Here is a 27,433-nt window from a genome sequence, read left to right as displayed (position 1 = left end):
AGCTTTCTTGCTGCAGCAGAGATGGCCACTCCCTCCCTGCTTGTTTCCAAAGCTCTTTTTACTGCACTGAATTGGCCCACTGCCCATCAGAGCCCCAGATGCCTCTCGGAGGTTGCCTGCCAACCACCAACCACAGCGCCCTCCAGGTACACCAGGCCTCTACTTAAGGCTACTGCTCTGAGCTCTGTGTAGAGAGAAGGAGAGACTTCCTGCCCAGGCTTAGCAGTAACAAGGTAAACATGGAGATGCCAAGGTTTCCCATTAGCTTTAGGTAGAGGAGGGAGGGGCAGTAGTGGAGAGGAGCTAAGAGGTCAGAGAAGAGATTAAAAAAGAAATGAGAGGCCGGGTGGTAGTGGTGCCCACCTTTAATCCCAGCACTTGGGAGGCAGAGGCAGGTGGATTTCTGAGTTCGAGGCCAGCCTGGTCTACAGAGTGAGTTCCAGGACAGCTAGGGCTACACAGAGAAACTCTGTCTTGAAAAACCAAAAGAAGAAAAGAAAAAAATGAGAGGAAATACAAAATAATTTATTTACCTCTCTATTTCCAGTCTCGGGATTGAACCCTGGGCCTTACTTGGTAACTTCTCTAACAACTGAACATCAATGGTCTTGCCTATGACATATTGTCGTTAGAAAAGAAAAAAGAAGGGGCCAGAGAGATGGCTCAGACATTAAGACATGTTGCTCTCCCAAAGGACCTGAGTTCAGTTCCCAGTACCTACATGAAGTGACCTTTGATTCCCTCTAACTCCAGCTCCGGGGATCTATTGCACTTTTCTGGCCTCTCTGGGTACTGCATGTGTGCATGAGCAAGCATGCGGGCACACATGTAAGTAAAAATGAAATAAAGTTTTTAAAAATTAAAAAGAGGAGCCAGAGAAGTGGTTTGGTGTCTAAGAGCACATGTAATGCTCTTGCAGAGGGCCTGAGTTCAGTTCCCAGCACCCACGCCAGGCAGCCACAGCCACCTGTGACGCCAGCTCCAGGGGCTCTGACACTTTCTTCTGGCCTCCACAGGTACTGCGCCCATGTGCAGAGTCTCTCTCATAAACACAAATAGGTAATTAAAAATAAAACCATAAGGGCTGCAGAAATGGCTTAGCGGTTAAGAGCACTGACTGCTCTTCCAGAGGTTCTGAGTTCAACTCCCAGCAACATGGTGGCTCACAACCATCTGTAATGGGATCTGATGCCCTCTCCTGGTATGTCTGAAGACAGCTACAGTGTACTCATTACATAGATATACAATATACATTAAATAAATAAGTAAAAAATAAAGCCATAAAAAGGAAAAAAATTTAAACAGAAGCCTGAATTTAATCAAATAGTAGATAGGAAGTCTAGCTGCTTGCCTGCAGGAGGTAAAGGGGCTAGAAAAACACTCATTACTAAATCCTAACAACTAGGCAAAAGCAGAATGTAGAAAATTCCCCTAAGACAATTAGTAAACTTTCAACAAATAAACGATGGAGAAGAAGAAAGGTTCATATCAAAGAAAAACAGATATGCTAATTGAAGCAATGCATGAACCTTTAGATCCTGACTTACAGGGACAAGATGCACAGTGTGTCTGTTCAGCAGATAAGACCAGAAACGGCTATGTGGTGTGTGGGAAGGCTGCAGAGTCTGTAGGGCACTTATTCCTTATCTATCAGAGACAAGAGCCAGGTGCAGAACGTGGCATTTGATTGACTTGATGACATGAACCTGACATTACTTATTTAAAGGGTCTCACTATGTAGCCCAGACTGGCCTTGAACTCAGAGAACTCCTCTGCCTCGAGTGCTGGGATTAGAGGCGTGTACCACCACACCTGGCAATGTAGACATAGTTAGCTGTAAGGCAGTCTGATTTTATAATTACCATTCAACTGAATATAGTTTTTCTCCCCTTACTATAAGGGGAGCTACAGAATTCTGGGCTTTAGAAGATGGTGTTTTCACAGCCGGGTGTGGTGGTGCACACTTTAATCCCTGCAATTGGAAGGCAGAGGCAGGCAGATTTCTGAGTTCGAGGCCAACCTGGTCTACAAAGTGAGTTCCAGACAGCCAGGGCTATACAGAGAAACCTTGTCTCAAAAAACAAACAAACAAACAAACAAACAAACAAACAAACAAAGAAGAAGAAGAAAAAGATGGTGTTTTCATTGCAGGCTTGAGTGAGCTCAAGAAGCATGTGTGTTTCAGGGCATGATCTGGCTTGGTGTGGTGACCCTGGCTGATCTCTTCCTGGAAGAGCCCAGTACGAAGCAGAGGGCACCAACCCCTGATCTAAGAGCCACGCCATCCTGGTGAGCAGGCACCAAGGGTGGCTATGCTCCAGGGAGCTGTATGTCGGGTGCCTTTCTGACTGGGCTTCTATGGCATCTTTCTGAGGTGGCAGAGCTGATGGTCCGATGGCAAGCCATTTCTGAATCACTTTATTCATTCTTGTGGAAGATACACTTCTGTTGAGGGGTTACCCTTGAGTCTGAGAGGTCATATGGATCTGGGCAGCTCTGTGACATTGAGGACTGACTGGCAGTGCCCACTCTGGGGAGGCATTGTGCTGAACACTTGCCAGGTCTGAGCATGGGTCTAAGCACTGAGTCCTCCAACACTCTCAGGAGAGAGCAGTGTCCCTGTCATCTTAATTGTGGTTGAAGAGGGAGGTTAAATAGTCATGTTGTCACTAAGTGGCTGAATCAAGATCTGGCAAAAAAAAAAAAAAAAAAAAAAAAAAAAGCCAAGCCCAGAGTGCGCCCGAGCCCACGTTTCAGAACTGGCATTTAGGCTGCAGCTCAGACAGAGCCTCTAGCTCCTCCCTGGGATGACTTACTGCATTCTCAGGATGGAAGATGTAGGAGGCAGGAGAATTGTCCACGATGATCACTTTGCTCAGCTCCCGTCCCAGGCGACTCAGGTCCTTCACATAGTTCCCACGGTGGAACACACAGGATTCTCTGAAGAGTCGGGCCCGGAACACACCCCAGCGGTCCAGGAGGTCGGCAACAGGGTCTGCATACTAGAAAGACAGAGTCTTGGTGAAGGCGAGGCACCTGGCGGGGCCTGAGACTGGGACCTCCTGTGCCACAGTCTCCTGTGTGTTGAGATTACGGGCTGTGGTGAGTCACCGCATCAGGCTCAGACGTTTTGTTTTGGTGCATTTTATTAGATTTGGAAAGAAAAAAAAAAAACCCAGGTCTGGCAAGCTGTAAATTTTGGCAGCTGCCCAGAAGAGGCTAGAGAAAAGAAGTTAAGGGAGGCTGAATGGAGGCGGCGGTGGGGGAGAAGGAGGGAAGCATGCTCTTCTGAGCATTCAGAAAAGCAGACAGAGTTACAAGCTGAAGAGCCTTGCAAGAAATGGCCTAGCATTCCTCCTTGTTTTGATGCATGCCTGTGTATGTGCGTGCACAGACGTGTGTGTGTGTGTGTGTGTGTGTGCATGCGTGGGGAGGTCAGAGGCCAGCATCAGATGTCTTTCTCTATTTGTCTCAGCCTTATTTTTTGAGGCAGGGTCTCTCCTTACATCCACAGCTCATGATTCAGCTAAATTGGCTGTCCAGCAAGCCCCAGGGTCCCGCTATCTCTGCTGCCCCAGTGCTGGACGACAGGGGCACACTGGCTTTCTGCTTCCCTGCTGATGCTTAGCAATATTTATACCAACTATACCTTCTTCTCAGACACACTCCTCTTTCACTTAAAAATTACCATTGTTACGTACGTACATGCTCACGGATGCACCATGAGGTGCACCCCGGTCAGAGGGCAACTTCAGGGAACTGCTTTTCCCTCCCACCTTTAGGCAGGTTCCAGGGATTGACCCCAGACGGCCAGGCTTGTGTGGCAGATACCTTGAGCCACTTCATCATCTCGTTCGCCTCTTGGACCACTTTTTAAAAAGGCCCTGAAATAACTGGAAGCGTTTTAGGATTGTGGTAATCCCTCTCTGTCCGTGTCAGAATGCACTGCGTTCTTACAGTTCTCTCCCGTAGAATCCACCAGGAAGTTCTTATCAGTTTCCTCTCCAAAAATATCGACTCCCACCTTTATTTCTCAAGTTCTAATGCATCTTCCAGGACCAGGCCTCCTGACTTGGGAGGCTCCTGTTTCCTGCTGGGCCTCCTCTCCTTGCCCATTTACCTCACAGCTGTCAGCGTAACCACTGGAGGACATAGGACATCCTACCCCAGGCCTACTTAGAACTCCCACGGTTTGCCCACTGTCTTAGGAGTAAACACACGGAGGCATACAGCACATCTCATCCCATCCCCACTTCCTCCTGCAGGCTTCACTTGAGGCTTGAACTCAGCAGCGAGGTCAGAGCGAGGCACACAGCCAGGAAGCCCCAGGGCTGGCAACCCCTTCAGGGAGGGAGTGGACAGGAGGCTGAGTCACCAAGGCCACAGTAGAATGCACTGTGGCTGGGTCCTGGGAAAGTCCTTCCGGCTCTAAGGAATCCCAATGGGAGCAGCTGCATCTCTTGCTGAGCAAACAGCTTAGAGCACTCTCTGAGTGATGGGCGAAGGGGCATGTGAGCCGTCTACAAAGGGTTGACTCGGATGGAAAGGGGGTTCCTTTTCTCCTCTGCGACCGTCAGTGTGGCAATCAGCCTTCGGTTTTTAAACTTTTAAAAGATCGATTAAAAAAAAAAAACTATGTGCATGTGTACTTTGCTTGCATGTATGTATGTGTGGGCGCCATGTGTGCATACAGTGTCTACAGAGGCCAGGCGAGGGCATTGGATCCAATGCCTGGAACTGGAGTTACAGATAGTTGTGAGCTGCCATGTGTGTGCTGGGGATTGAACCTGGATCCTCTGCAAAGGTGGCCAGTGCTGGGCCATCTCTCCAGTCCTGGTGATCATCTTTTAGGTTAGTGTCTAGGGGCTCCCGCTTGCAAGACCAGGATGAAGACTACACACACGGGACACGGGGGTTCATCCTTTCTCCTTGGTGCCCTACTAAGCAAGAGGGGCAAATGAACCAAACCAGCAGACCATGGCAGTCTGAGAGTCGGAGCACTGTCCCTGCAGGCCCAAGCAGGAGGCGGGGAGGCAGTATACAAAGCTGCTGGCTGAGTGCTGAGGTAAACTCATTAGCCAGAGCTGGAACTCCGACCACCAGTCCAACCTGACCATCGGGGCTGGAAGGCTGAGGCCGCGCTGGGAACTGGGTTTGGCTCTGCAGGCAAGAATAACTCTGAAGTAGGGCTAGAGAAACAGATGGTGGGGCAGGTGGGAACAGCCCAGGAAGAGTGGCCCAGACAAGGATGTTTAAGGGAACACTGGGGACCCTGCCAAGGAAGAGTTTTCAATCTTGCTAAGGAAAAAAAAAACAAACAAAAAACAAAAACAAAAACAAACAAACAAAAAAAAACCCCAAGCCTCAGTCCGACGCTCGGGTGCAATCTTCCTGCTCGCTCGCTATTTGGCTGCTTATTACTTCAGGTTCCTCAGCATCCCGGAGCGGCGTCACGAGCACCACTGAAGCTGCTCGCACAATTAGTCTTGACACCACTGGGGACAACTATGTTTTCCTTATGGCCGTGTTCTGCTTTGTGTACATGAGATCAAAACCCAGGCTCGGGATCACTTGTTAGCAGCTCCCATTGAGGCCGGCTGATGACGCTGGTGGAGCAGAATGTGTGGCTCTTGCCTTGGTCAGCATTGAGTATAGACCCAGCCAGGAATGCCCCAGCCAGCAGAGTGGGGCTGAAGACCTGGAGTCGAAGATCCAACAGGCAGATGAGGATGGGTGCTATCCCAGGCAAGCCATGGGGGAGGGAGCTGCTAATGGCTCCCGGAGTTCTGCACACCACAGAACTCATCTCTGGGGCTACTCAGAGTTTTCGAGGTACCCATGAAGACTCAGGTGCCTCTGCTAAGTGGATTGACTGACTCTGTGAGAGTCACGGTAGGCACAGAAAGGATCTGGGAGGGTGAGCTAGGGTCTACTCCGCCTGCTTTCAACTCACCTGCGAAGCCTGTCTGGATGCTATTGGTACTTATGATGGTAAATACTGAGCATCAGGAGTGTTTACCCTGCAACAGTGTCCATGGCAGTGCCCAGAGAACAGTGAGGGCTCAATGAACGTCTGCTTGATGGGAGTCTGGGGCTGTGCTGAGCCGTTCACATGGGCCATTTCATTTAATGAACTCTAACAGGCAGATGGAATTATCCCCAATTAGACAAGAAGAAACCAACGTGCCAGAAGTAAAGGAATTTACCAGAAACCATTCAGCTCCCAAGGCTATCAGAACTCCCAACATTCTGTGCCTGCCAGTGACACTTGACACCTGCCTCTTAACTTGTTCCTCCCTGAAACCTGTGGCCATCAAACACAGGGACACAGGGACTCTAAAATCTGGCTGCTCTTCAATGCGTGAGGGAGACTCCCCCACACCTGCATCCGTCCACAGTCACAATGGACGGGTCTTGTGGTTTTGTCTGTGGATAACTGGTTTCAGGTGGCTGCATAAAGCAACTTCATGGAGCATTTGTTCCAAATGCTCCCAGTCACCATGGTAACCAGAAACCTCTCAGCCTAGCAGTGTGCACATGGCCTGCATCTATCGCATCTGGGGTGGGAACCTGTCACCGTAAAAATAGCTTCCTCCACCTTAACAAAGGGCTCTTGGCAGCTTGGGGGGGTGGTGGAGGGTGGAGAGGTTGGGATGACGGCTGGGAGCAGGATGCAGGATGCAGGACACAGGATGCAGGATGAAGGACGCACCTTGGCCAAGCTGGCAGTAAAGAGCACACACTCAAAGAGCTGCCCCATCCTCTGGAGGAACTCGTCCACGTGAGGTCGCTTCAGCACATACACCTGCGGTGGGAGGAGACAAGAGCTGTCAGTCATAGCATCCAGAGACAGTGTGGGCCTTGGAAGAACTGCCAAGGGGCCCTTCTCCTGTTGCCAGGCCTATGTACGATTTACTGAAGCTCGCACTAGGTTCTGCGTCTCAACCCTTGTAGAGAGAAAGGGAAGCCGACCACGTCGTCAAGGTTCTTGAGGATCTTCGGAGCCAGTAAGCAGAGCACAGCTGTGCCATGTCCAGTCGCAGTTGCTCATGAATCCACAGGCTATCCTTGGCACTTGCTGAGTCAGCCCCTATGTAGCCACAGGCCACAGCCTAGGTGCTGTCCTTCTGGAAGTCTAAGACTAGCTGCGGTCTCCAACTCTGAACATCCCTGCCCTCTGGGGTTAATGCACTTGAAAACTTTCTAGTGGACACCATGGAGGTCACCCTGCTTGTGTAGGGGTACAGAAAGCACTTCACATGGGTAAGAGGCTGCTTCCCACAGTTGGGCTCTGTGTATCCTGATCAGACCAGACAGGCCTGAGAAGCAGCTGGCTTCACCTAACACCCAGGCTGTGGTCTCTGGAGGCTAAAGGAATGTGTAGGAACTGAAAGAGAGAAGGCAAAGCCAGGGAGAGGCAGTGGGCAGAGGGAGGGAGGGACCAATTAAAATTTGAGTAAATTCCACTAGAAGTTAGCTACATCTTTAAAATAAAACATAATTACCAGGCCTCAGTGCTGTGCTCAGTTTAGCTACAAGGCTGAATTGGAGCCCCCAATCCTCTGGAGACTCGTGTGGTGGGCCTTGCCGGCTCAGCTCACTCAGTCTTGAGCACACACTGATAGAAATTAGTGAACACAAGAAATCTCACAGTGGGGTATTCATTCAAGATAATTCTCCCTTCCAGAGGGCGTCTCAGAAAGCAACATCTGGCCTTGACCTTGAATAAAGAGGAGCTCACACGCTGAGAGAGAGAGAGAGAGAGCTGAGCCTCCAACCTGAGCAAAGTATGAACGTGAGGATCGGAAGCGTCACAACACTTGGGTTTGTGTTGGGCCAAAGCCTGTGTCCACAGCCAACCATAGGCAGTGAGAGAAGCCCTGGAGGCTGCTCAGGGAGGAAGCAGTTAAGGTAAAGAGCTAAAGGTGGCAGTAAGCCACAGGGCCTCTAAGGGCAGACAGAGCAGGGGAGGGGGCTGCGGAAAGGGAGAGGAGACACAAGACTGCACCCCATGCAAGGAAAACACACTTCAGGACTTCCCAGATGGAAACACTGCTTTGCAGCATGCCAGGAAAAGGTACTTCCGTGGGCAAAGACCTGGAGAGAAAGAGGCTGGCTAGCTGAAGGAGTGGGTTGGGGGTCTGGCTCTGCAGCTGAGGGTGGAGAGAGGGGCCAGAGGAATACAGGTGGTCTATTCTGGGTGCCACCAGGATCCTGCTGAGCTGGGGTGTTGGGCTAGGCTGAGGGCAGAGCTGTGTGGCTGTAGCAGCTGCAGGGCCTGCTTTGCTTATAACACTCCTTGTTGCTGGTGCCAGTGACTGGGTGTGGCCTCCGGTCCGGAGGACTGCTTGGCCAGCAAGCTTGGCTACAGGCAAAGGGTTGGAGATGGACGGGGGAAACTCTGTTGTTGCCGCCTTTAGCAGAAAGGAGGGTCCTGGGCCCGGATGCCGGCGTCCAGGCCCGCGTCCCCGTGCAAGTAACCAAGAATAGGCCCCTTGGGACCTGCACAGCCTATCCTGGATTACTTGAACGAGGCCACGGCCTTCGCCAGGGCCTCGGTCCTCCAGCTTTTGTACCTTCATTCTCTCTGGAGTTTCTGCTCCCAGCCCTGATACCCGGGGTGTCTACTGCCAAAGAGAAGGGGCAAGGGAAGCCAGGGTGGGTCCTGCACTCCGGATGTGCTTGTGGCCACGTGGTGTGAAGGATTATTTTCTTGGGCAGTCCTCCTGAACCTCACCTCAAGGACTCTTCGACTTTAGACACAACAACCAGCACAGAGGTCCTAACTGCACGGCGGGGGTGGAGTTAATTCAGTTGGTGCTTTGTGAATGGTAAGTGACCAAGGTGCCTGAAACCTTCCCAGGTCCTATGTCCTGTAGGACAGGACAGAGAGCTAGGTGGGGGCAAGGGAGACAGGGGGAACCAAGTCTAAGGAAAGAGCCCTGGCTTAGGAGTCGGGAAATCTTATCCTGATGATTCTCATAGATAACCTTGAGGCAACCCATTCCCTAACTAAGTCTCAGTTTTTCTGTCTGGGCAATGGAGTGGCTAGAACAGCTGATTTCACAGCCCTGGATTGTTCTAAACTGCACTCAAGAGTTAAGGAGCCTTATTGGCATCGTTAAGAAATGACATCCTGTGTGGCCCAGGAACCAGGAAATGTCTGTCCCTTCCTGGGATATGAGGCCAGATACTCTCCCCTTAAGGTCTTGAGTTTGACAGGGGAGACAGTCTGTCCCATCACTCCTAAGAAACATGTGGCAAAGCTATATCTACCTTAACCTCCAAGGCGAGTTTTTCTACCATGTTTCTAATGTATTCATAGACGAAGTCATTTCCAGAAGAGCTTGCTGATGACGAAGAAAAAAAAAAAAGAAGCAAACCCCACACCAACCAAACAACCAAACAAACAAACAACCCCAAAACAAAAAACCCAAAAACAGGAAGAAGATTGATGCCAGCTGACGATGAGAGATTTATGCACAGCAACCTGCTGGTCTTAACACACCCTTCCCCTTTGCTCTGGGTTGAGTATTTGCTAAAAAAGACACTGGAGAAAACCACCTGGGCAGAGAAGCTCACACGGGAGCAGTTGGCATCAAAGCGGACATTTTTCCCAAGAATGCCCCGTCAGTGGGTGACTGGTGGCATTTTCCTGTTGCTAGGAGAAGCCAAAAGCAAATGCATGATGAAGTTGACCAGATGTCAAACCGGGCCAGCGGTGGGGACGACTAGGGGATTGCACAGAGGCTCCTAAAAGTTGAAATCAAATCAGAGATCATACCTAATATTTATTAACAGAAAAGGGTCCTCATAAACACGCTAAAAAGCAAATGCATGCACGAGGCAGTACTTTTTATTTAGTTTTTGAGACAGGGTTTCTCTGTGTAGTCCTGGCTGTCCAAGGACTCAAGAGATCCGCCTGCCTCTGTCTCCATGCCTGGCTTACTATACTTATTATACAAAGTTTGTTTCCTGAAGTTAGAATAAAATGGCCACTGAAGTGAGAATTTAAAAATGATGTTCCCAAGCCGGGCGTGGAGTCACACGCCTTTAATCCCAGCACTCAGGAGGCAGAGGCAGGCGGATTTCTGAGTTCGAGGCCAGCCTGGTCTACAAAGTGAGCTCCAGGACAGCCAGGGCTATACAGAGAAACCCTGTCTCGAAAAACCAAAAAAAAAAAAAAAAAAAAAAAAAAAAAAAAAAAAAAAAAAAAAAAAAAAAAAAGATGTTCCCAGGGAGTGTGGTTATAAGAAAATGTTTCCCGGAACTGCAGGCTAACTCTGGTTTCTTACCTGGTGTATGGTTCCGTCGATTTCAACAGGAACAATGAAGTCAGCATTACTAATGGGCTAGAGAGAAAAGAAATTGTGATTAATACATATGAAAGGAAAGAGAAAATTGGAAATTGTAGCAAGAAAGAAGCTTGCCTGGACCAATGTTTTGACGATGGCGGGAAATAGTTCACAAGGATGCTGGCAGAGGCCTTGGGTCCTTGAAATAAACATGTAGGAAGGCGTATTTCTTCCTGTCCTGAGTGTCCTGGAGTTCCAGCATCTAGCCCAATCTCTTGGACACCTGCCTGCCTCAACTGCAAAGGGTGGCATAGTCTGGCAAGAGAATGGGGCTGCTCAGACTCCAGCCTGGAGCCCAGACAGGATGGGGGGGGACCACTGATGGCCACCAGGGGACAGAGATGAATGCCTGCTGGCCAGTTGTCACTACCACTGGAAAAGCAATTTGTCCTTGGACTCAGAATGTGGGCAGCTTGGCACAGGGTGCTCAGAGGACAGAGCCACAGCAGGCGGAAAGCCAGATGCCACAGGCGAGTATCCTGGGTAGACATTCCCCTCTGGACTTCAGCGTCTGCTCCTCAACTGTTATGGTGGTGGGTGTGATGGGTCCCCACGGCTCCATCAGGCCTCAGGCCCTGCCTGGTGGCCTGGCCTGTTTTCCTACTCTGGGATTGGAGGACGGACAGCCTAACTGCTCTGTTCTAAGAAACACAAGACAGCTTACCTACAACTTCACAGGCATTTAACCTAACCCTTGGTTAGTATTAAACACATTTGAAAAATAAAATATTACCTCAGCAGTCACAGTCATTGAACGACGGGCTCATAAGCAGTTCTAAATGGAATCCCACATGTTAGAAAACTTAACAGAGAGGCCCAAAAGAACTGTCACCCTGCAGACGTTAGGGAAAGAGCGACTTGGGTGTATGGTGGCCACCGGGTGGTGAAGGGCATGCAGAACCTCTGGTCAGACTGTAAACCGGGTCTCCATTTAAGCCCCTCAGTGCACCACACATTTCCCTTGACATATACACTGAAAACTGTGCACTGTGGTAGACTAACCCCGCTACTAAATGCTCAGATTCGGGAGCGCTGCTTAAGCCCGAAGTTAATGTTTCCAGGACGGGAAGGCGAGGGACGAACTCAAAATTTCATAATGTTACCACCGGAATATAGAATTACGAAAACCAGAGAAAACAACTGAAGAAGAAGTTGTCAAAGGCTTTGGGTTGTGAAATCCCTCTGCACGGGGTGAAGTAAGAGAGGAGAAATGGCTCCTAGCTTCCAAGTGTGGTCGTGAACTCCCGCGCACTGCGTGATGATACCACGCTGAAGCTGGTGCTTCTCCCGACTCCACGAACTCGGGAGTCACATGGGAGAGGCGTTCACGGTGGACACATCCCCAAGAGACTCTGAAATGCTCAGAAAACATTAAATATCACGAGGAACATTCCACTTGCAAAAGTAGCCTGGTCCGAGCCCACAAGATGGCTCAGCAAGGAGGCATAGCTCAGTGCTGCACAGGGCCCGCGTTGATCTCTGGAACCCGCAGTGCGAGGAGAGACCGGGCTCCTAAACGTGTAGTGTGACCTCTACACACATGCTGTGTCACCCACACATCCACACTCAATGCAAAAAATAGATAAATAAAACAAAGTAAAAGATAAATTTAAAAAGTAGTGAGGCCAGAGAAGAAATGAGGAAGTTTTATTCGCAGCTTGGGGAGGCCATGCCCTCTGATCAGAGACACCAGTGCTGCCAAGGCCTGGCCTTGGAGCCAGGAACCCTTGGTAATCTTGGGCAGCTTGTCCGCAGCTGCTTGGGAGGGCGCTCTCTATGCTGCGACAGAATCTGACCCCTGCTCTGAAAGGCTTGACGCCCCCAGTTGCTTGTTTCACAGACGGGAAATGTTGCAATGTCATTTAGAACCAAGCTTGCACTCGAGGCCACTGTGGCCCCAGGAACACAATCCTGGAAGAGCCAGGCCCTTGGAATGCTGGGTAATGAGGTGGTCCTACAAGCCTCAGCAGCTAGAACGAGGTCCTTTCTCACTGCGAGGTTATCTACATTCCCAAGCCCTTAAAGATGGCCTCCTGGCCTCGTGCTGAGCCTTCGTTGAGAAGATGCAAGGTAAATCTAATGATTCTTCTGCCTGATGACCTGCCAGAAATGACAAGGGCTCACGCTGAGACACTCATCATGGGTGGAGCCAGTCGCATCTCTCAGTGAAGTAAGAGGCATCCCAAGGCAGTGGGGCGTGAGGAACGTATTGAGACTGACCAGGGTAGAACAGTTTTATCGACAGGGAATAGTCCAGAAAGATGAGAACCAAGCTCGTATGCCCCCTGCTTCTCCCCAACACACCACTTATCCACATGTGCCAGCATGTGCCTCTTCTAAATGACTCTACTTGTTTGGAGCAGCGGATTAACAATGTAGCCACTGCCGCTCCCTCCCGTATGAGATGGAGCAGGGATAGAGATCAGAAAGCCTCTGACTTTCATTTTCACATAGTTTAACCGCAGCTCGGCACCCACTGGGATGGGCTGTGAAGGTGAGCGCTCTGTCAGCTGTGATGGGCACAAGAAGACCTAGCATGAGAGTAATCAGAATGGACGCCCAGGCCACTCGGATGCCTAACTCTGGAAGGTGTCCTTCCAGTTGGACATTGTTCAAAAATTGATCTGGGATCATTCCCAGGACAGCAGGGCTACCAGACAGTTTTCAACATTACCCACCCGGTGCACCACCCAACAAAATGCACAGTGCTCCAGTTCCTTCAACAAACGTCGCATCCTGGTGCCCTGATTGCCTGTGCCACTTGAACCTAAAAGCATTTCTCCAGGGCTTAGAGTGGGGAAGCCCAGATCTCAAGGAAACAGTGAGATCTCAGAGACACTGGCAGCCCAGCCAATGAGCTTCCTCAAGCCAGTGACTTAATAATCAATTATTGCAGCCCATATTCACCTGGGTAACAGGATAGGTCTAACCGTCACCCTGAGTTCTTGGGGTGTCTTCCTGAGGTTATAACAAACAGTCACAAGCTTTCACCCTTTCCACGGGATGGTGATGAAGTCACATACCCCCAAATGATACTGCCTGTGGAATTTACCTTAAACGAACTGTGCACCAGGGTTTCGTCTAGATCAATGACCACACACTTCTTTCCATAGTCGAGCACCGTCACCTCTGGAAGGAGGTATTTAGCTGGTGGCTAAAGGAAGAGGGAAAAAAACAATATTATAAGCTCAATGTAGGAGTCTGATTCCCCAACACCAACCTAAGCTCCAGCAGTGACCACATTAGTGAGGGTATGAACAAAAGCAAGCACTCAAAGGCCTGGCCAAGCTTATTACACGGTTTTATTAAAAGCAGTAACAGGGTTCTGCAGTGGAAATTCTGCCCCCCTGAAACAGTGCCTTTCTGTGACTACCGTGAGGGTCTGTGCTCTGGCGTCAAGTCTGAGCTTTCAATATCACAGCAAACACATTATTTTTAATTAGTTGAGATGATAATACCTCCACGTAAGGTAGATCCTTATCAGTTATACCCACAGTAAACCACCCAGGGTCCTTCTTGGCATGCATGAGGTGGCTATTATTATTATTATTATTATTATTAAAATGGATTCCATCAGAATCTACTTGTAATGGTTATTTAGACTTCATGGGCCTTTTTCCTGGGGTTGTATTTTGCCTAAAACTCACTGTAACCTCTCAGGAAACTTTGGAGCTAGGTTGGACTTGCGGGTTTTTGTTTTTGTTTTTTCCTTCAATGACTGGTGTTTTTATTTATGTGTACCTGCTTGTCTGTATGTGTGCTTTGTGCATGCAAGTGCCTGTAGAGTCCAGAAGAGGGCGTCAGACCTACTGGAACTGCAGTTACAGGTGGTAGTTGTGAACTACTATGAGGGTGTGAGAAACTGAACCTGGGTCCTTTTCGAGAGTGACATAAATGCCTACTTAATGAGCCGTCTCTTCAGCCCCCATGTTAGGCATCCTTAATCAGTAGAAGAGAAACTGTAGACACACCAGCCAGTTGTGCTTCAAGTATTAAAGTTTAAGCTGGCGGACTTGGCGTGCTTGGTGGACTTGGCATGCTGTGGCATGAAACCGAATGGATGGGACGTCTGTGCCTCTTATATTGAGTTAGACTCCGATCCATGTGCTGTGTCCACCAAAGAGTCTTTACAGCAGCTGACTCCTGTCTTGTGATGGGTCATAAAGAGCTAATACACTGCTCTGTAATTTCAGCCAGCCTTCTCTGTTTTGAGTATTTATTTCTTTGGGCTTTGCCACATTCCAGAGATAATGTGAAGTACTTTAATTGGCTGTGGTACGTTCCGTGCCTAAAGTTAACTAGTTAATTTTTTTCCTGCAAACTGTTTAATATTTGATTCAAAACAAAACATAATTAAATATCTAGACTCAGCCACGGGAGAATGAACAGCGGGCTTTTTCAAGCAAGACAAGCAAGCCTGAAATCAGGAGTATTTCCTTTAAAGTGGCTGATACTTCCCCCTCTGAACGCCAGCTAATAAAAAAATCATCTTTAAAGCTGGGCTGGGTGGTGCAGGCCTGTGACTCCAGCAACTCAGGAAGCTGAGGTAGGATGATAAACAGCTCAAACCTTGTCGAGGCTACCGAGTATAGGGCTCACTTGGTGAACTTTGACCCTGTCTCAAAAAGTAGGGCGGGTAATAGGCTAAAAGGCTGGCATGTGGGAGGCATTAGGTTTAGTCCCAGGACTGAAAATAAAATTAAACTTTAGCTAGTCCAACAGTGTCTACACACCACAGTCGGGAGGTTAGCGAAGGAGGCAGGCACCATGATCACCCAGCAGAGGGGCTGAGCAAGAAGAGCTGACACACAAGGCCATAGGCAGCCCTAACTCTAGGATGCTCCCTGGATTGATGTCATTTTCCAAATCATGGAGACGAAAAGGCCCAGAAGGATCCGTCTCTCACAGCTTTAACTAAAGCTTGCTCTTCCTCCATGGCCCCCCCAGCACCAGCAAGGGAGGTGGGATGTCCCCTGGTGGCTGACATGGAATTCAGGGACTGAGGGGGGCTGTTTCCACCATTAAAAAAAAAAACGAGTCAGCGGGTTACTAAAGAAAAATCATTAAACTTGCAAGAAATTTTGTAGATAAGCATTTTATTTTAAAAGCAGGGTTGAGATATGTTGGGTGCAGGGAGAGTCAGACCCACAAGTGAACATAAACAAGAGATGGGCAGTCTCTCCTTGGGCCCCAGCAGCAGGTATGCATGCGACCGGGATAACATTTGTTTTGACTTTACCACACAATCATGTAAGACAGTGACAGTCTCGACATGAAGAATGTGGACAGGTGAGAACCTTTCCTTTTCTAGCCATCCTGCCAGGCCCCTGACCGCCATGTTCAGCCTGCATCCCTCCAGTCCCCAGCCCTCGCTTTGCTTTGCACACTACTAAAGCAATGCTTATAACTTTAGTCGTTTTAAGTTGCTAGCCTGGAAAACAAGGCTCCAGCAATTCTACCCCTCGAAGATCTGAAACCACCAAGGATCGGCCCAAGGCGGCTCCGTGGTTTTCCGAGCCCAAGACTAAAACCGACCTCCTTAGCACACGTGACCCCACACTTCACAGATATTCTGTGAGTTAAGAGTAATTAAAAACACAGATGTCCCTGAACCAATGATGCACGGAAAAGAAGACCAGGTGGGCGAGACTCTGTTAAGCGAGCTATTGACTTTCCGGCAGAGGGCAAGGCCAGGCTGAGGAGCTGTGCAAGGAGAGAGGGCCCACTAAGCCCTTGCCCTTTTCCTAAATGCACACAGCTTCTCCAGGAGCCCATGCTAGAGAAGCGCAAATTCACCAGTCTGCCCCCATGGCCTCTGGAGAGCTGTGCTCTTGGCAATACACTGACACTGTAAGACCACCACAGAGCTTCGTTACTTAGCTGGTCTTGAATCATTCTCTCAAAGAGTTAAGCAAATCTTTGAGTGAGGGCTTCATAAAGCTTAAGGTCGAGAAAAACACCCGTTACATCAGGAAGGGCCTTCCATGTTGACTGCAGTACTGTAAGCTGAACCTAGGGCATCAGCCATGCTGGGTAAGCACTCCATCAGTGAGCCACACCCACCCTCCACTCCCATCACTGAGCCACACCCACCCTCCACTCCATCACTGAGCCACACCCACCCTTTCTTGACTTTTAAAACAAGGCAAAGTCTCACTGATGTGCCCAGGCTGGCCTTGAACTCGCTCTACCTTGGCCTCCTGAACTTTTGGAATTAGAAGCCTGTACCATTAGGCTAGTCATAAAAAACAAAACAAAACAACCCACAAAACAACTTTTAGCTACTTATTATCATTATCATCATTATTGCTGTTGTTACTGCGTGTGGGTTATATGTGGGTACCTATATGCCATGCATGTGTGTGTCATGGCATATGTGTGCAGGTCAGAGGACAATTCTGTGAAGTCTGCTGTCTTCTTCTATCTTTATGTGGGTCCTGGGTTGTCAGGGTTTCTGGGAAAGCTCCTTTACCCTCTGAGTCACCTTGCTGGCCATTTAGCTCTGGCTGGTCTGAAACTCTCAATCCTCCTGGTGTTGGGATTACACGCCCAGGCCACTGAGTATAATAAGAATGTACAAAGTCACGTGTACAAATGAATTTATGAGACCTGCAGGGTGGGGCAGAAAAATGGAAGTGGGGGTCAGGGGAAGAAGGCATCATGGCTTGTTGCTTAAAGTTTGGGAGTGATACTCCAGTTTTATTAGATGTTTTCAGCACAGAACACAGGCTGGTTGGCAACTCCATTCCTACCTCCCCTTTCAGAGATTTAATGGCTCTGCTATACCGCACAGTGTGCACATATCAGTGAGACATGTGACTTCATCCAGAGTGTGGGACAACAGGGCTTGGGTCACAGACCCTGTGGCATCTTTCAAGGGGACACCATCTTCCCAAGCTTGTCTCAAACCACAACCACTCCACGAATGTGAACTTCCCGGCCCCTGCATTTCTTCCTTACCCTTCAATGTCGGACAGTAACTAAAAGCCCATGAAGCTCCCAATGAGGAAGGCTCTACCTGCCAGCCCAAGGCTGGGGGACAAAGCTACTGAGGAGGTCATTCCAGCGGCGTGCCAAAGATGATGGCTCAGTAAAGGCTCAGGGCAACTGAGTGGCCACCGGAGTAACATGGCAAGCCTTGTAAGTGGATGAAGAACACCAAGGCATCAGAAGAGAACATGGGTCACGGGTCCTGGGTCATGGCTATAGACTGGGCAAATCTTTCTAAACACAGAAACAGGAGTCAGATCAATACATTTACCTATAAAAGATCAAAATTTCCTTGTGGCAAAATTTCTTTCTTTCTTTATAAGCAAGGTCAAACGATACATGTGATGCATGTGTGTGTGTGTGTGTGTGTGTGTGTGTGTGTGTGAACACAGAAGACAAGTGTGGGGTTGGTTTTCTCTCTGTCATGTCAGTCCCAGGGAATCAGACCCAGGTCATCAGCCTTGGCCACAGGCACTTTCACACTTTTCAAACATTTAAAAAAAAGATTAGACAAGATAAAACCTAGGTGGACAGTGTAGAAGCAAGATGTGCATCCAGTGAGAAACTGTTCATATTCATTGATCAGTAATGCCAGTCAAAGCAATAAATTGACAGCATTCTTTACTCTTGGATGAGCAAGGGTTTTAAAAGCCTTTGAGAACTATGTTCGGCAAGGGAATGGGGTTGTGTCAGAGGCTGTCTCTGGGAGGTTTTGGAGGGCAAGCTGATAACTAACAATGTGGAATATGCTGTTGGGCCCCATGTTTTCAGTTAGGACTGGATCGTAGAGGTCCACGCACACACACATACTCCCACGACAAAAGCTCGAGAACATACGCAAACGGCAGCTGAGCAGACACCGTCAGTGCTATGCGCTACAACGAGGTGAAGTGCGGATGCTGGTATGTGGAAGGATGTTCAAGGCGCTCATGATCCAGCAAGCTGCTTGCAGAATGGTGGGCGCATCACTACCTCATGTGTGCGAACATGTATGTGTTTCTCTGGAAACTTTCTGAGAGGGGGACATCATTTAAGCATCTATGATGCTTACAGTAGGATCGTGGGGGCTGCTGGGAGGACTTTTCCCCTTTCGTGTTAATATTTTCAGCATTTAAAATTTAACTACTGGCTTGAATTATTGTTGAATAAAAGCTCAAAGTCTGAAACTTTTGCACATGAGAAGAGAGCAGCATGTAAATGAGAGAAGCAGGGGTGAGGCCAGAGGCGGGGCGGGGAGGGGAGATGAGAGAGCAACTCCGCACCAGCAGTTGCCCCGGGCACCTGTGGCCTCAGACTCCTCTTGCTCTTTATTTCTGGAGAAGTCGTTATGGAGACTAGCGGAGGTCTGGAGGCTCCCCTGCCCAGCTAGGCATCTAGCCCTCTGATACAGCATTCCCAGTTTCAATATTACCCAGCACCCTCTCTGCTCCAGGAAGAACAGGATGCTACGGACGTGACCTGGGGCCTTGGGAAGTCAGTACAGATTTTACCAGGCGTGCTGGGATCTACATCTCAGGTCTGAACTGAGCCCAGATGCCCTTGTTCTCAGCCTTGTATGCTGAGCAGGCAGTGCAGATGTGGCACTGCCTGGTGGAAGGAAGGGTTTTCCTTCCTTATCATTTAAAGATGCAAGTTGGGGCTGGGGATGTAGCTCAGTGGAGAGTGCTTTTTAACCTGCACAGGCAATTCCCAGTGGGGGTGGGGGAAAGCATCAACACAAAGTCACAAAGTATCTTCAGCCTAAAGAACTCAGTCCCACCGGTCACCTGACCTGACCCACCGTCTGACAGCGCCTGCAGTTTATTGATGCGGTGCTGAGATAAATTACATAAGGAACCTCCCTCGGGAATTCTGCATCTTTAGGGTCTGCATCTTTGGGGTAAGGGCTGTTGTCCTCAGCAGGGTCTGTATGGGTCACAGATGCTGTAAAGCATCTAACTTTACAGACAGCCCATTGGTCACCTGGGGGGGAGACACGGATATTGGGGAAGGGCCATAGATGCTGCCCTCTATCTAATACAGACACACGTGTAAGAAAAATGTATGAGACTACCTTTATGGAGGTTAGAGGAAGCCCCCTGCTATGGAGCTGCTGGGTACCATGGTCAAACATGGCTAACATGCTGACCTGCCTGGGCAGACTTTCCTCCAACGAAGCCCACCGCTCCTAGACATGGCCAATAGAGAGAATCAAAGGTCTTGAAGAAAAGAAAATGGGTGGCCTTTTGAGCCACTTGCAAATGACATGTGCTATCAAAAGCTTTCTTGGGCAACCCAAACTCCTAAGACCCACTCTATTTGAGGTAGGGCGGCTGCATTTCCTGAAGGTTCCAGAAAACATGTCAAAGATACACAAACAGATCGGAGTCCCATAATCCAAATCAGAGAATCTTCAAGAGGCCAATTCACAGGCTGTTTTAGAGGCTGTTCCCTTCCCTGAGGATCTGGGGTTGTGCCCAGCTATAAAGTTCCTCAGGGAAATTGTTTGCCGTATGACCTGAGGATGGAGGTGCTGCTGGCTGAGCCGGGGAGGTGGGGGATATGAGAGCAAACGGGACGGGCAGAGGCTTAGGGACAGAGGTACGACTTCTCTTTGGAATGCAAGGTTTTAAAACATAAGTGGGGTGGTGTGGTTGAGGCAGAGCTGCAGGCTGGCTCGCCTGAGGGGTGGGCTGGATCCTGCAAGTTCAAGGTGTCTAAGCGGCAGGATGGATCTGGCAGCACAGTTCAGTGAGCCAAAATGTACAGTGAAGAAGCAAGCTGGAGTAATGAATGGTGCTCTTCCTGTTCAGTGGAGCTGGGCCAGTGCAGTATCAGGGTGGGGTTCAGGACCTCAGTTTACTGAAAGTGGGGTGGTTCTTCCTGGGAGGATACCAGGGGGAAGAGGGTGGACACCGCTGTTGTCTGTTGTTCTCCCAAGAACAGCAGTCCTCCATAGCTCAAGTGAGCTTTGTTTCTTAGATTTTTTTTTAATGCAGAATATGCTTGTTTATACCACACAATGAAACCCAACAGAAGCGAGAACATTAGAAGACCTTCCCCCGAGCAGACCCGTGAGTAGGCACATGCTTTAAGAGAACTGGATGAAGATACATACGCTTGGTACGGGAATGACCTGCCTCTGGTCACCCTGAGGAGGAAAAGAAAAGAAAAGAAAATTACTGTCAGGTTGGAAGAAAAGGGATTGCATTCTCAAAAGAAACTTCCAAGCTCTCCAAAGTACAAACACAGCCATCGCCTTCCCACCCGGCACCCTGGTGGCCTTCAGTGAGCTGAGGGACAGACTTCAGGGCTGGGTGCAGGCCCATGCTGCCTCCAGACCCCTCCTGGACGTGGAGGCTGGGCTTCTGAGGCCTACAGCCTATTTATTTAAACAGTATCTGCCCTGCTCCTAGGAATCTGACTCTAACTTCAAAACAAGAAGGAACACTCATGTTTTGATCTCCACCCCTCTGACAGCCAGTCTTTTCTTATTTTTAAGTATTTCCCACCCCCTAAAAAGATAACATCAATTTAACACGGACAGGGGAAAGGGAGACAGAAATATGAGATTATAAGACCACACCAGGGCCACTGTGAAGCAGAGGAAAGCACTTGAAAGAAGGGACAGGGGGGCTGGAGAGGTGGTTCAGAGGTTAAGAGCACTGACTGCTCTTCCAAAGGTTCTGAGTTCAATTCCCACAACCACATAGTAGCTCACAACCATCTGATGGGATCTGATGCTCTCTTTTGGTGTGTCTGAAGACAGCTACAATGCATTCATATAAATAAAATAAATCTTTAAAAAGGGAGGGAAGGAGGGAGGGAGGGAGGGAGGGACAGGGCAAGGTACAAGAAGGTCCCTTTCAGGCCATTCAGGCCACAGATGTAACTTTCTTCTTTAAAAAAAGCAGAACCTGTCTGTGTTCATGAAGGGTGTTAAGAATATGTGCACCCTAAGGAAGGGTCTCAACTAGCCTCAGTCCAAAATACCAGCTATTGGAAGCCTGGCCCACAGAAACAGTTCATTGTATCACTGATGAATGTTAATGCAAGAGAAAAAATTGTTTCATTTATTTTCTTTTCTTCTTCAGATGGCCTGATTGGGAGATGTACTCTTCAAGTCTCTGACTAAAAGATTTGTGAGAAGATGTGTCCACGGTTACCAAGGTGTGAGGTCACCAGTGTCAGGGTCTCCTGTGAAGGCCAAACCTGATGGCAAAGGGTAGCTCGGCTGAGACCTGTATGGTCACCTGATTATCTCTGTTCTCTAGACATCACCTCTGGGGTGCAACTACAATTCCTCTTTTCTCTGAAGACAACCTCGATAAGTCCTTCCCCTGCTAGGAGGAGGTCCCTCTTGGGGTCTCTCTCTGATTCTAAGCAGGCTCCATCAGGAGAGCTCTGTGGCTCTCCCATACAATAGCACACACTAATCAAATCCTGGTGTTCAACAGCTCATGCAGGGAACTTCATTTCAGAAGCTTCTAAATGACACCGTTCTCAACATCTGGACTCAGGAGCAGATCGCTGCCGTCAGTGGGGGAGATACAACCAGACGCTCCCAAGTCTGGGCCCCTTTAGAGCAGAGATGCTGAGCCAGACGAGTCAGGTGAGGATGACCTCTAACTGGCTCAGGAGCGTCTCTGGGTTGTCTCACCAGGATGTCTCCCAGAGCAGGGACAGATCTCTAGGCACGGCAGGGGCTCCTGGAGGCAAAGACACGGAGGAAGCCCTGCTCCAGCCAGAGATCAGAGTCCCACTCAGTCAGCCTCAGAAACACCCGTCACGAGGTGAGCATGTGTGTGGCGAGACCAAGGAAGCACAGCAACGAAAACATAACGTGCCCAGTCACAGGCATGTGGGAATGAGGACTGCACATGTGTGCACACAGACATGCGTGTGTAAACGTGTATATGAGATGTGTGTGTGGGCAAACACATGTGTACTATGAAGAGAGTGTGTCTTGGGTTGGGAACAGTAGGTGTATGGATGGAATATATGCATTTATAGGGTGTGTGTGTGTGTGTGTGTGTGTGTGTGTGTGCAGGGTGTGTATATGGGTTGTGTATGTGTGTAGGGTATGTGTGTATGGGATATGGGTGTATGGTGTGTGTATGGTATGTTGTGTGTATATGGTGTGTGTATGTGCTATTGTATATGGGGGTATGTGTGTATGTTTTTAGGGTATGTGTGTTTGGGGTTTGGGTGTATGGCGTGTGTATATGGGGTGTATATATAGGGTGTGTGTATTGTATATGTATGGTGTGTGTGTGTTATTGTATATGGGTATGTGTATGGTGTGTGTGTGTGCTATTGTATATGGGTATGTGTATGGTGTGTGTGTGTGTGCTATTGTATATGGGGGTATGTGTTTTGGGGTGTGGGTATATGGTGTGTGTGTATGGGGTGTATGTATATGGTGTATGTATTGTGTGTATATGGTGTGTGTATGTGCTATTGTATATGTGTGCGTGTGTGTGCGTGTGCTGTTGTATATGGGGGTATGTGTGTACGGGTATGTGTGTATTTGTGTTTCTGGCAATCTCTTTTATGATGCCTTACTCTTAGGGGTCCACCATGGTCACCACTATTGGAGTCTTCCAGGACGGACTCCTCTCTTAGTCTCTGGAAGCTGCTGGTAGAGCTGAGGTGGCCTGGTGACTGTCAGCTTAAACTGCTGTTGCAGAAGCAGGTTAATGAAGGTCCTCAGCCTTCCTTTTCCCAGGGTGAAGTAAATATTCAGGGTGGATGGTGTCTGAGCAGTGACCTGTCACCTTCTGTCCAGGGCCTTACATCTTCTCTGCTGTGCTGACCGAAGAAAGGCAGGGAGCCCTGGAGACTCCAGGAGTCAGGTCTGGAATTTATGTGGCTTAGCCTTGTGTTCTGTGGGTGCCGGTGGGATTCAGTGTGAAGGGCAGAGGGTCCTCTGGAGTCAGCTGCCCACAGGCTTCCATAGACCATGCATTTGTTATGCAGACAACACCCCACTTTAGATTTTACTAAGATAAGGAACTGAATTCTTTTAAAAAAATCTATATGTCTATTTTTATTTTATGTGTATGGTGTTTTGCTGGCATGTCTGTGTATCATATGCATGTCTGCTGCCCTTGGAGACCGGAAGGAGCGTCAGATCTTGTTACTGGGGTTATAGAGGGTTTGGAGTTGCCACTTGGGTGCTGCAAATCCAAGTCTAGGCCTCTGGAAGAGCAGCCAAGTTTCTGAGCCTTCTCTTCAGCTCCCCACCAAACTAAATTATTTAAAAAGCCATTTTGGCAAACGTGAGTGGGGGCAGCCCATGAATGAACAGGAATTCTGAGTGAGCCTAATGCGAGCTCCCAAAGGGATGCCTTTAAAACGTGTTTATCTCCACAGGAACTGAGGACGCCTGTTTCCGTCACTGAAGGCACTTTTCCACAGCGAAGTATTTTTTATTACATCTATTTATCAATTTGTTTATTTTGTATGTGCTTGTGGGAGTGTGGTACCCTGTATGTGTGGAGGCCAGAGGACAACCTGCAGGAGTTGCCTCTCTCCTTCCACCATGTGGGTCCCAGGGATGGAACTCAGGATGTCGGGTTTGGTAGCAAAAGCTTTCTCCTGCTGAGCCTCCTCACTGGTCCCCACCCACAGCAATGGCTTTTAAGCAGGGAGAGATAGAAGTGTATGGAGAGAGCTGCTTGAGATTGCGACCAGGATATGAACTACAGTGGGCTCTCGTATGTTCCCCATCGCTATACACACCAAGGCCTGGCACCTGCCGGGCAAGCTGTCTTCCAGGGGCTTCTTCCTTCAGTGTTTCGATTCTTTATATTTTTTTCCCTTCCATTCAAACACCTATCCAGAAGCTCATAGGAGCAAGCAGACCAGAATCTTTCAACCATTGGAATCCATTTTTATACTCTTTTGGGCATCTATGTCAACAGTGATGTCATCTACAAGCAAGGCTAAATTTATAACTTTTCCATATTTATAACAACGTTCATTTTCCAGCTTTATCCCACCAGCCAGAACCTACCCATGACTCGCCTGTGTTGTCTGCTGTTCATTTTTGGAAGACAAGACAGCCTTTTAATCTTGATTTTACTGTCGTTTTCTTCTTGCAGCTGGCCACAGTTTTGGTCATATGGAAGGATGACTGGGCTGTTACATGCCATGTTTGACCCTTTTTTCACTGTAAATGTCTTTCCTGTGTTTAATGCTTTTAAAGGTGATTCATTTTGATTTGTGTGCATGGGTGTGGCATGTGTGGATGCCCATGGAGGTCAGATGAGTGTGTGTGAGCAGCCTCACAGAGATGCTGGGAACTGAACCCAGGTCCTCTGCAAGACCAGCAAGGGCTCCATTACCCACAGAGCCAGCTCTCCAGCTCCTAACATACCTGACTGAGTTCTGCTCAGTCTGATACTAATGCTGCCCTATCAGGAAGACTTCCTTGGTCTGCCTTTGTGTTTGACATTATTATGGAAACAAGTAACTTTTCACTGTGACAGGCATTAGCCAGTTCCCCCCCCCCCCCGCCATCCCAGCTTCTCTTCCGGGTACCTGAAGCTAGGGATAGCTACATGTCTGGCTTCAGACACTAGAGTCAAAATTCATTTTGCTTCTGAGTCAAAACTTGCAGGGGACCGTGACAGTCAAGGAAGGCAAGATGCTGGGCTATCCTCCCTGAGGTCCAGGAACCTGAGGAGATGGGCTGCCACACCCAGCTGCTCATAGGTGGCTACTGAGCCCGTGGGAAGTGGCTAGCCCAAACTAAGATATGAGCCAAGAATAAGATACACACATTAGTTCTTGAACTTGGAAGATAAAAAGAAATGATCTCAGTAATAGTAGCCTATTGATCCCATGTTCTAATACCTTGGGTATATTGGGTTAAATAAAATATCATTAAAATTCATTTGTTTAAAAATATTTTTTTGGAATGTGACTAGAATGATTTAAATTAGACTTGTGACTCACTGCCTCTCCACAGAATACACAGCTAGCCTATGACAAGTAATTGATTAGGGAAAAATAAACTTTTTTTTTAAAAAAAAGATTTATTTAGCTGGGCAGTGGTGGCGCATGCCTTTAATCTCAGCACTTGGGAGGCAGAGGCAGGCGGATTTCTGAGTTCGAGGCCAGCCTGGTCTACAGAGTGAGTTCCAGGACAGCCAGGGCTACACAGAGAAACCCTGACTCGAAAAAACAAAACAAAACAAAACAAAACAACAAAAAGATTTATTTATTTTATGTATATGAGTAAATCGTCTCTGTCTTCAGATGCATCAGGAGAGGGCATCAGATTCTGTTACAGATGGTTGTGAGCCACCATGTGGTTGATGGGAATTGAACTCAGGACCTCTGGAATAACAGTCAGTGCTCTTAACCACTGAGCCATCTTTCCAGCCCAGGAAAAAGAAACTATTTAAAATCTCTTCAAACTACCCTTGAAAATTAACTTTACATTTAAAAAAAAGATTTATGTGTTTGTGTTCCTCTGTGTGCATGCATGTATGTTTGTGAACCATATATGTGCAGCAGAGTCTGTAGAGGTCAGAAGAGGGCATTGGACCCCTGGTACTGGATGGCGTTACAGATGGTTGTGAGCCAGCACATGGGTGCTGGGAGCTGAACTGGGTTCTCTGCAGGAGCTCTCATCCATTGGCCCATCTCCAGCCCCCTTAGGTTAACTGTTCTATTTTGTATGTATATGTGTGAGGGGGTGAACACCTACGTGCCTTTGCTTGTAAGTGTGTGGCAGTCAGAGGACAATTTGCAGGAGTCAGGGCTCTCCTGCCATATAGGACAGAACTTAGGTCGTCAAGCTTAGCAGCAAGCACCTTTATCCACTGAGCCATCTTGCTGGCCCCACTTGTATTGTTTTAGGCCTCTTAGGTTTTGAGGTGGTCACTGAAGCACACCTCCACTCACGGTGACTATCCTATCTACTCACTGGTCATTCTTCATTTTGGCTGAATTTCTCTGCATGTTCTCCTTGCAGTGACTGGGCAGCCCTGAGACAAAGTCCTGGGTTTCCCGTGAAAGCAATGACACACATGGCTGGTACCACCCATCCCGCTTCTGTGAATGTAGATCCTGTGTCAGAGGCTTGGCACTTAGAACATGTGACAGCTAGGATGGGGCAGGCACAGAGACCAGGATGGCCGAGCAGACAGATGTCCAAATGAATTGTTCACTGTCTGGGTCTCTCCTGTCATCATGGGATCTAATCCAGCCTGGCACCTGCCTGACGCAGCCTTTGCAGTGAGAAAATGACCAGTTCAAGCTATTGCTTGTGAATTTTCCTTTACTTCTTGCCCAAATCATTCCCATCTGATGGCAGGTATACTCTTGGTAATGGTGTCCAGTTGAGTTCACCAAACCATCTGATGGTCACCTGTCAGCAGAATCTGTTCACTCGGCCTGGCTCTGAGCTTTCTTTAAGCTATGCTTCTGTTTATTCTCAGCAGCCGTGGAGAAATTATGATCTGAACTCAGATATTCACGCTTAAAGAGCATCTCCCGGCCCAGGGCTAGGAGGTGACACACACACTTTCCGCTCTGTAGCTGTGCTCCCTCCAGTAACCTGTACACAACTTGTAGAGTTTCTGTTCTTTGTTGTTGCTGAGGAGAAGTCTGCCATTAATACAATGGCTTTCTCTGGAAAAAACTGTGTTCTGGTTGCTTGTAAACTGTGTTACTTTAACACAGAGCTTCATCAGCACGCATGCCGGCTTGTGCTCTGCTTAAGTCTCCCAGTCCTTTGGGGGAACCAGTGAGCTCTTCAACGGCAGGTGCAATCTGTCTCTTTCAGCTCAAGAAAACACACAAGCAAACAAAGAAACAAAAAAACAAACATAGACAAAACCTCTGCTTTTCCTTCTGGCGCTCCCGTTTGCCGGCTCCTCTTCCTCCCTCATGATTTCCATCTTTGTGCTTCTGGTTTGAGTTCTATTTCTTCCACTGGGTTTCCAGAATTTGCTTTCAGTGCTCATGCGTGGCTGCTCTCTCCTTCTCCCTTGTTTGCTGAGGTTTTAACTGGGGAGATTTGAATCCTACAAGTCTCATCTGTACCAGGATGGCTTCTGAGTTGTCTGTAGAGGCCGGCTGTCCTGAGTGTCCTG

General features: G+C 48.6%; 1 protein-coding gene across 1 annotated transcript in view; it reads right to left on the bottom strand.

Annotated features, from left to right (window-relative positions):
* Window positions 1-27,433, bottom strand: part of Ctdspl (CTD small phosphatase like) — a 120,328-nt gene that overhangs the window by 3,726 nt on the left and 89,169 nt on the right. Inside the window, exons 3-7 of the mRNA XM_021172382.1 lie at window positions 20,443-20,475; window positions 13,408-13,509; window positions 10,296-10,352; window positions 6,713-6,805; window positions 2,817-3,002 (exon numbers count right to left, since the gene is read on the bottom strand). Of these exons, the coding sequence (XP_021028041.1) occupies window positions 2,817-3,002; window positions 6,713-6,805; window positions 10,296-10,352; window positions 13,408-13,509; window positions 20,443-20,475 (471 nt within the window). The remainder of the gene's footprint in view (window positions 1-2,816; window positions 3,003-6,712; window positions 6,806-10,295; window positions 10,353-13,407; window positions 13,510-20,442; window positions 20,476-27,433) is intronic.

The sequence above is a fragment of the Mus caroli genome, chromosome 9 (assembly GCF_900094665.2).
Source record: "Mus caroli chromosome 9, CAROLI_EIJ_v1.1, whole genome shotgun sequence".
Lineage (NCBI taxonomy): Eukaryota > Metazoa > Chordata > Mammalia > Rodentia > Muridae > Mus > Mus caroli.
This window is presented reverse-complemented; position numbering and strand designations above follow the sequence as displayed.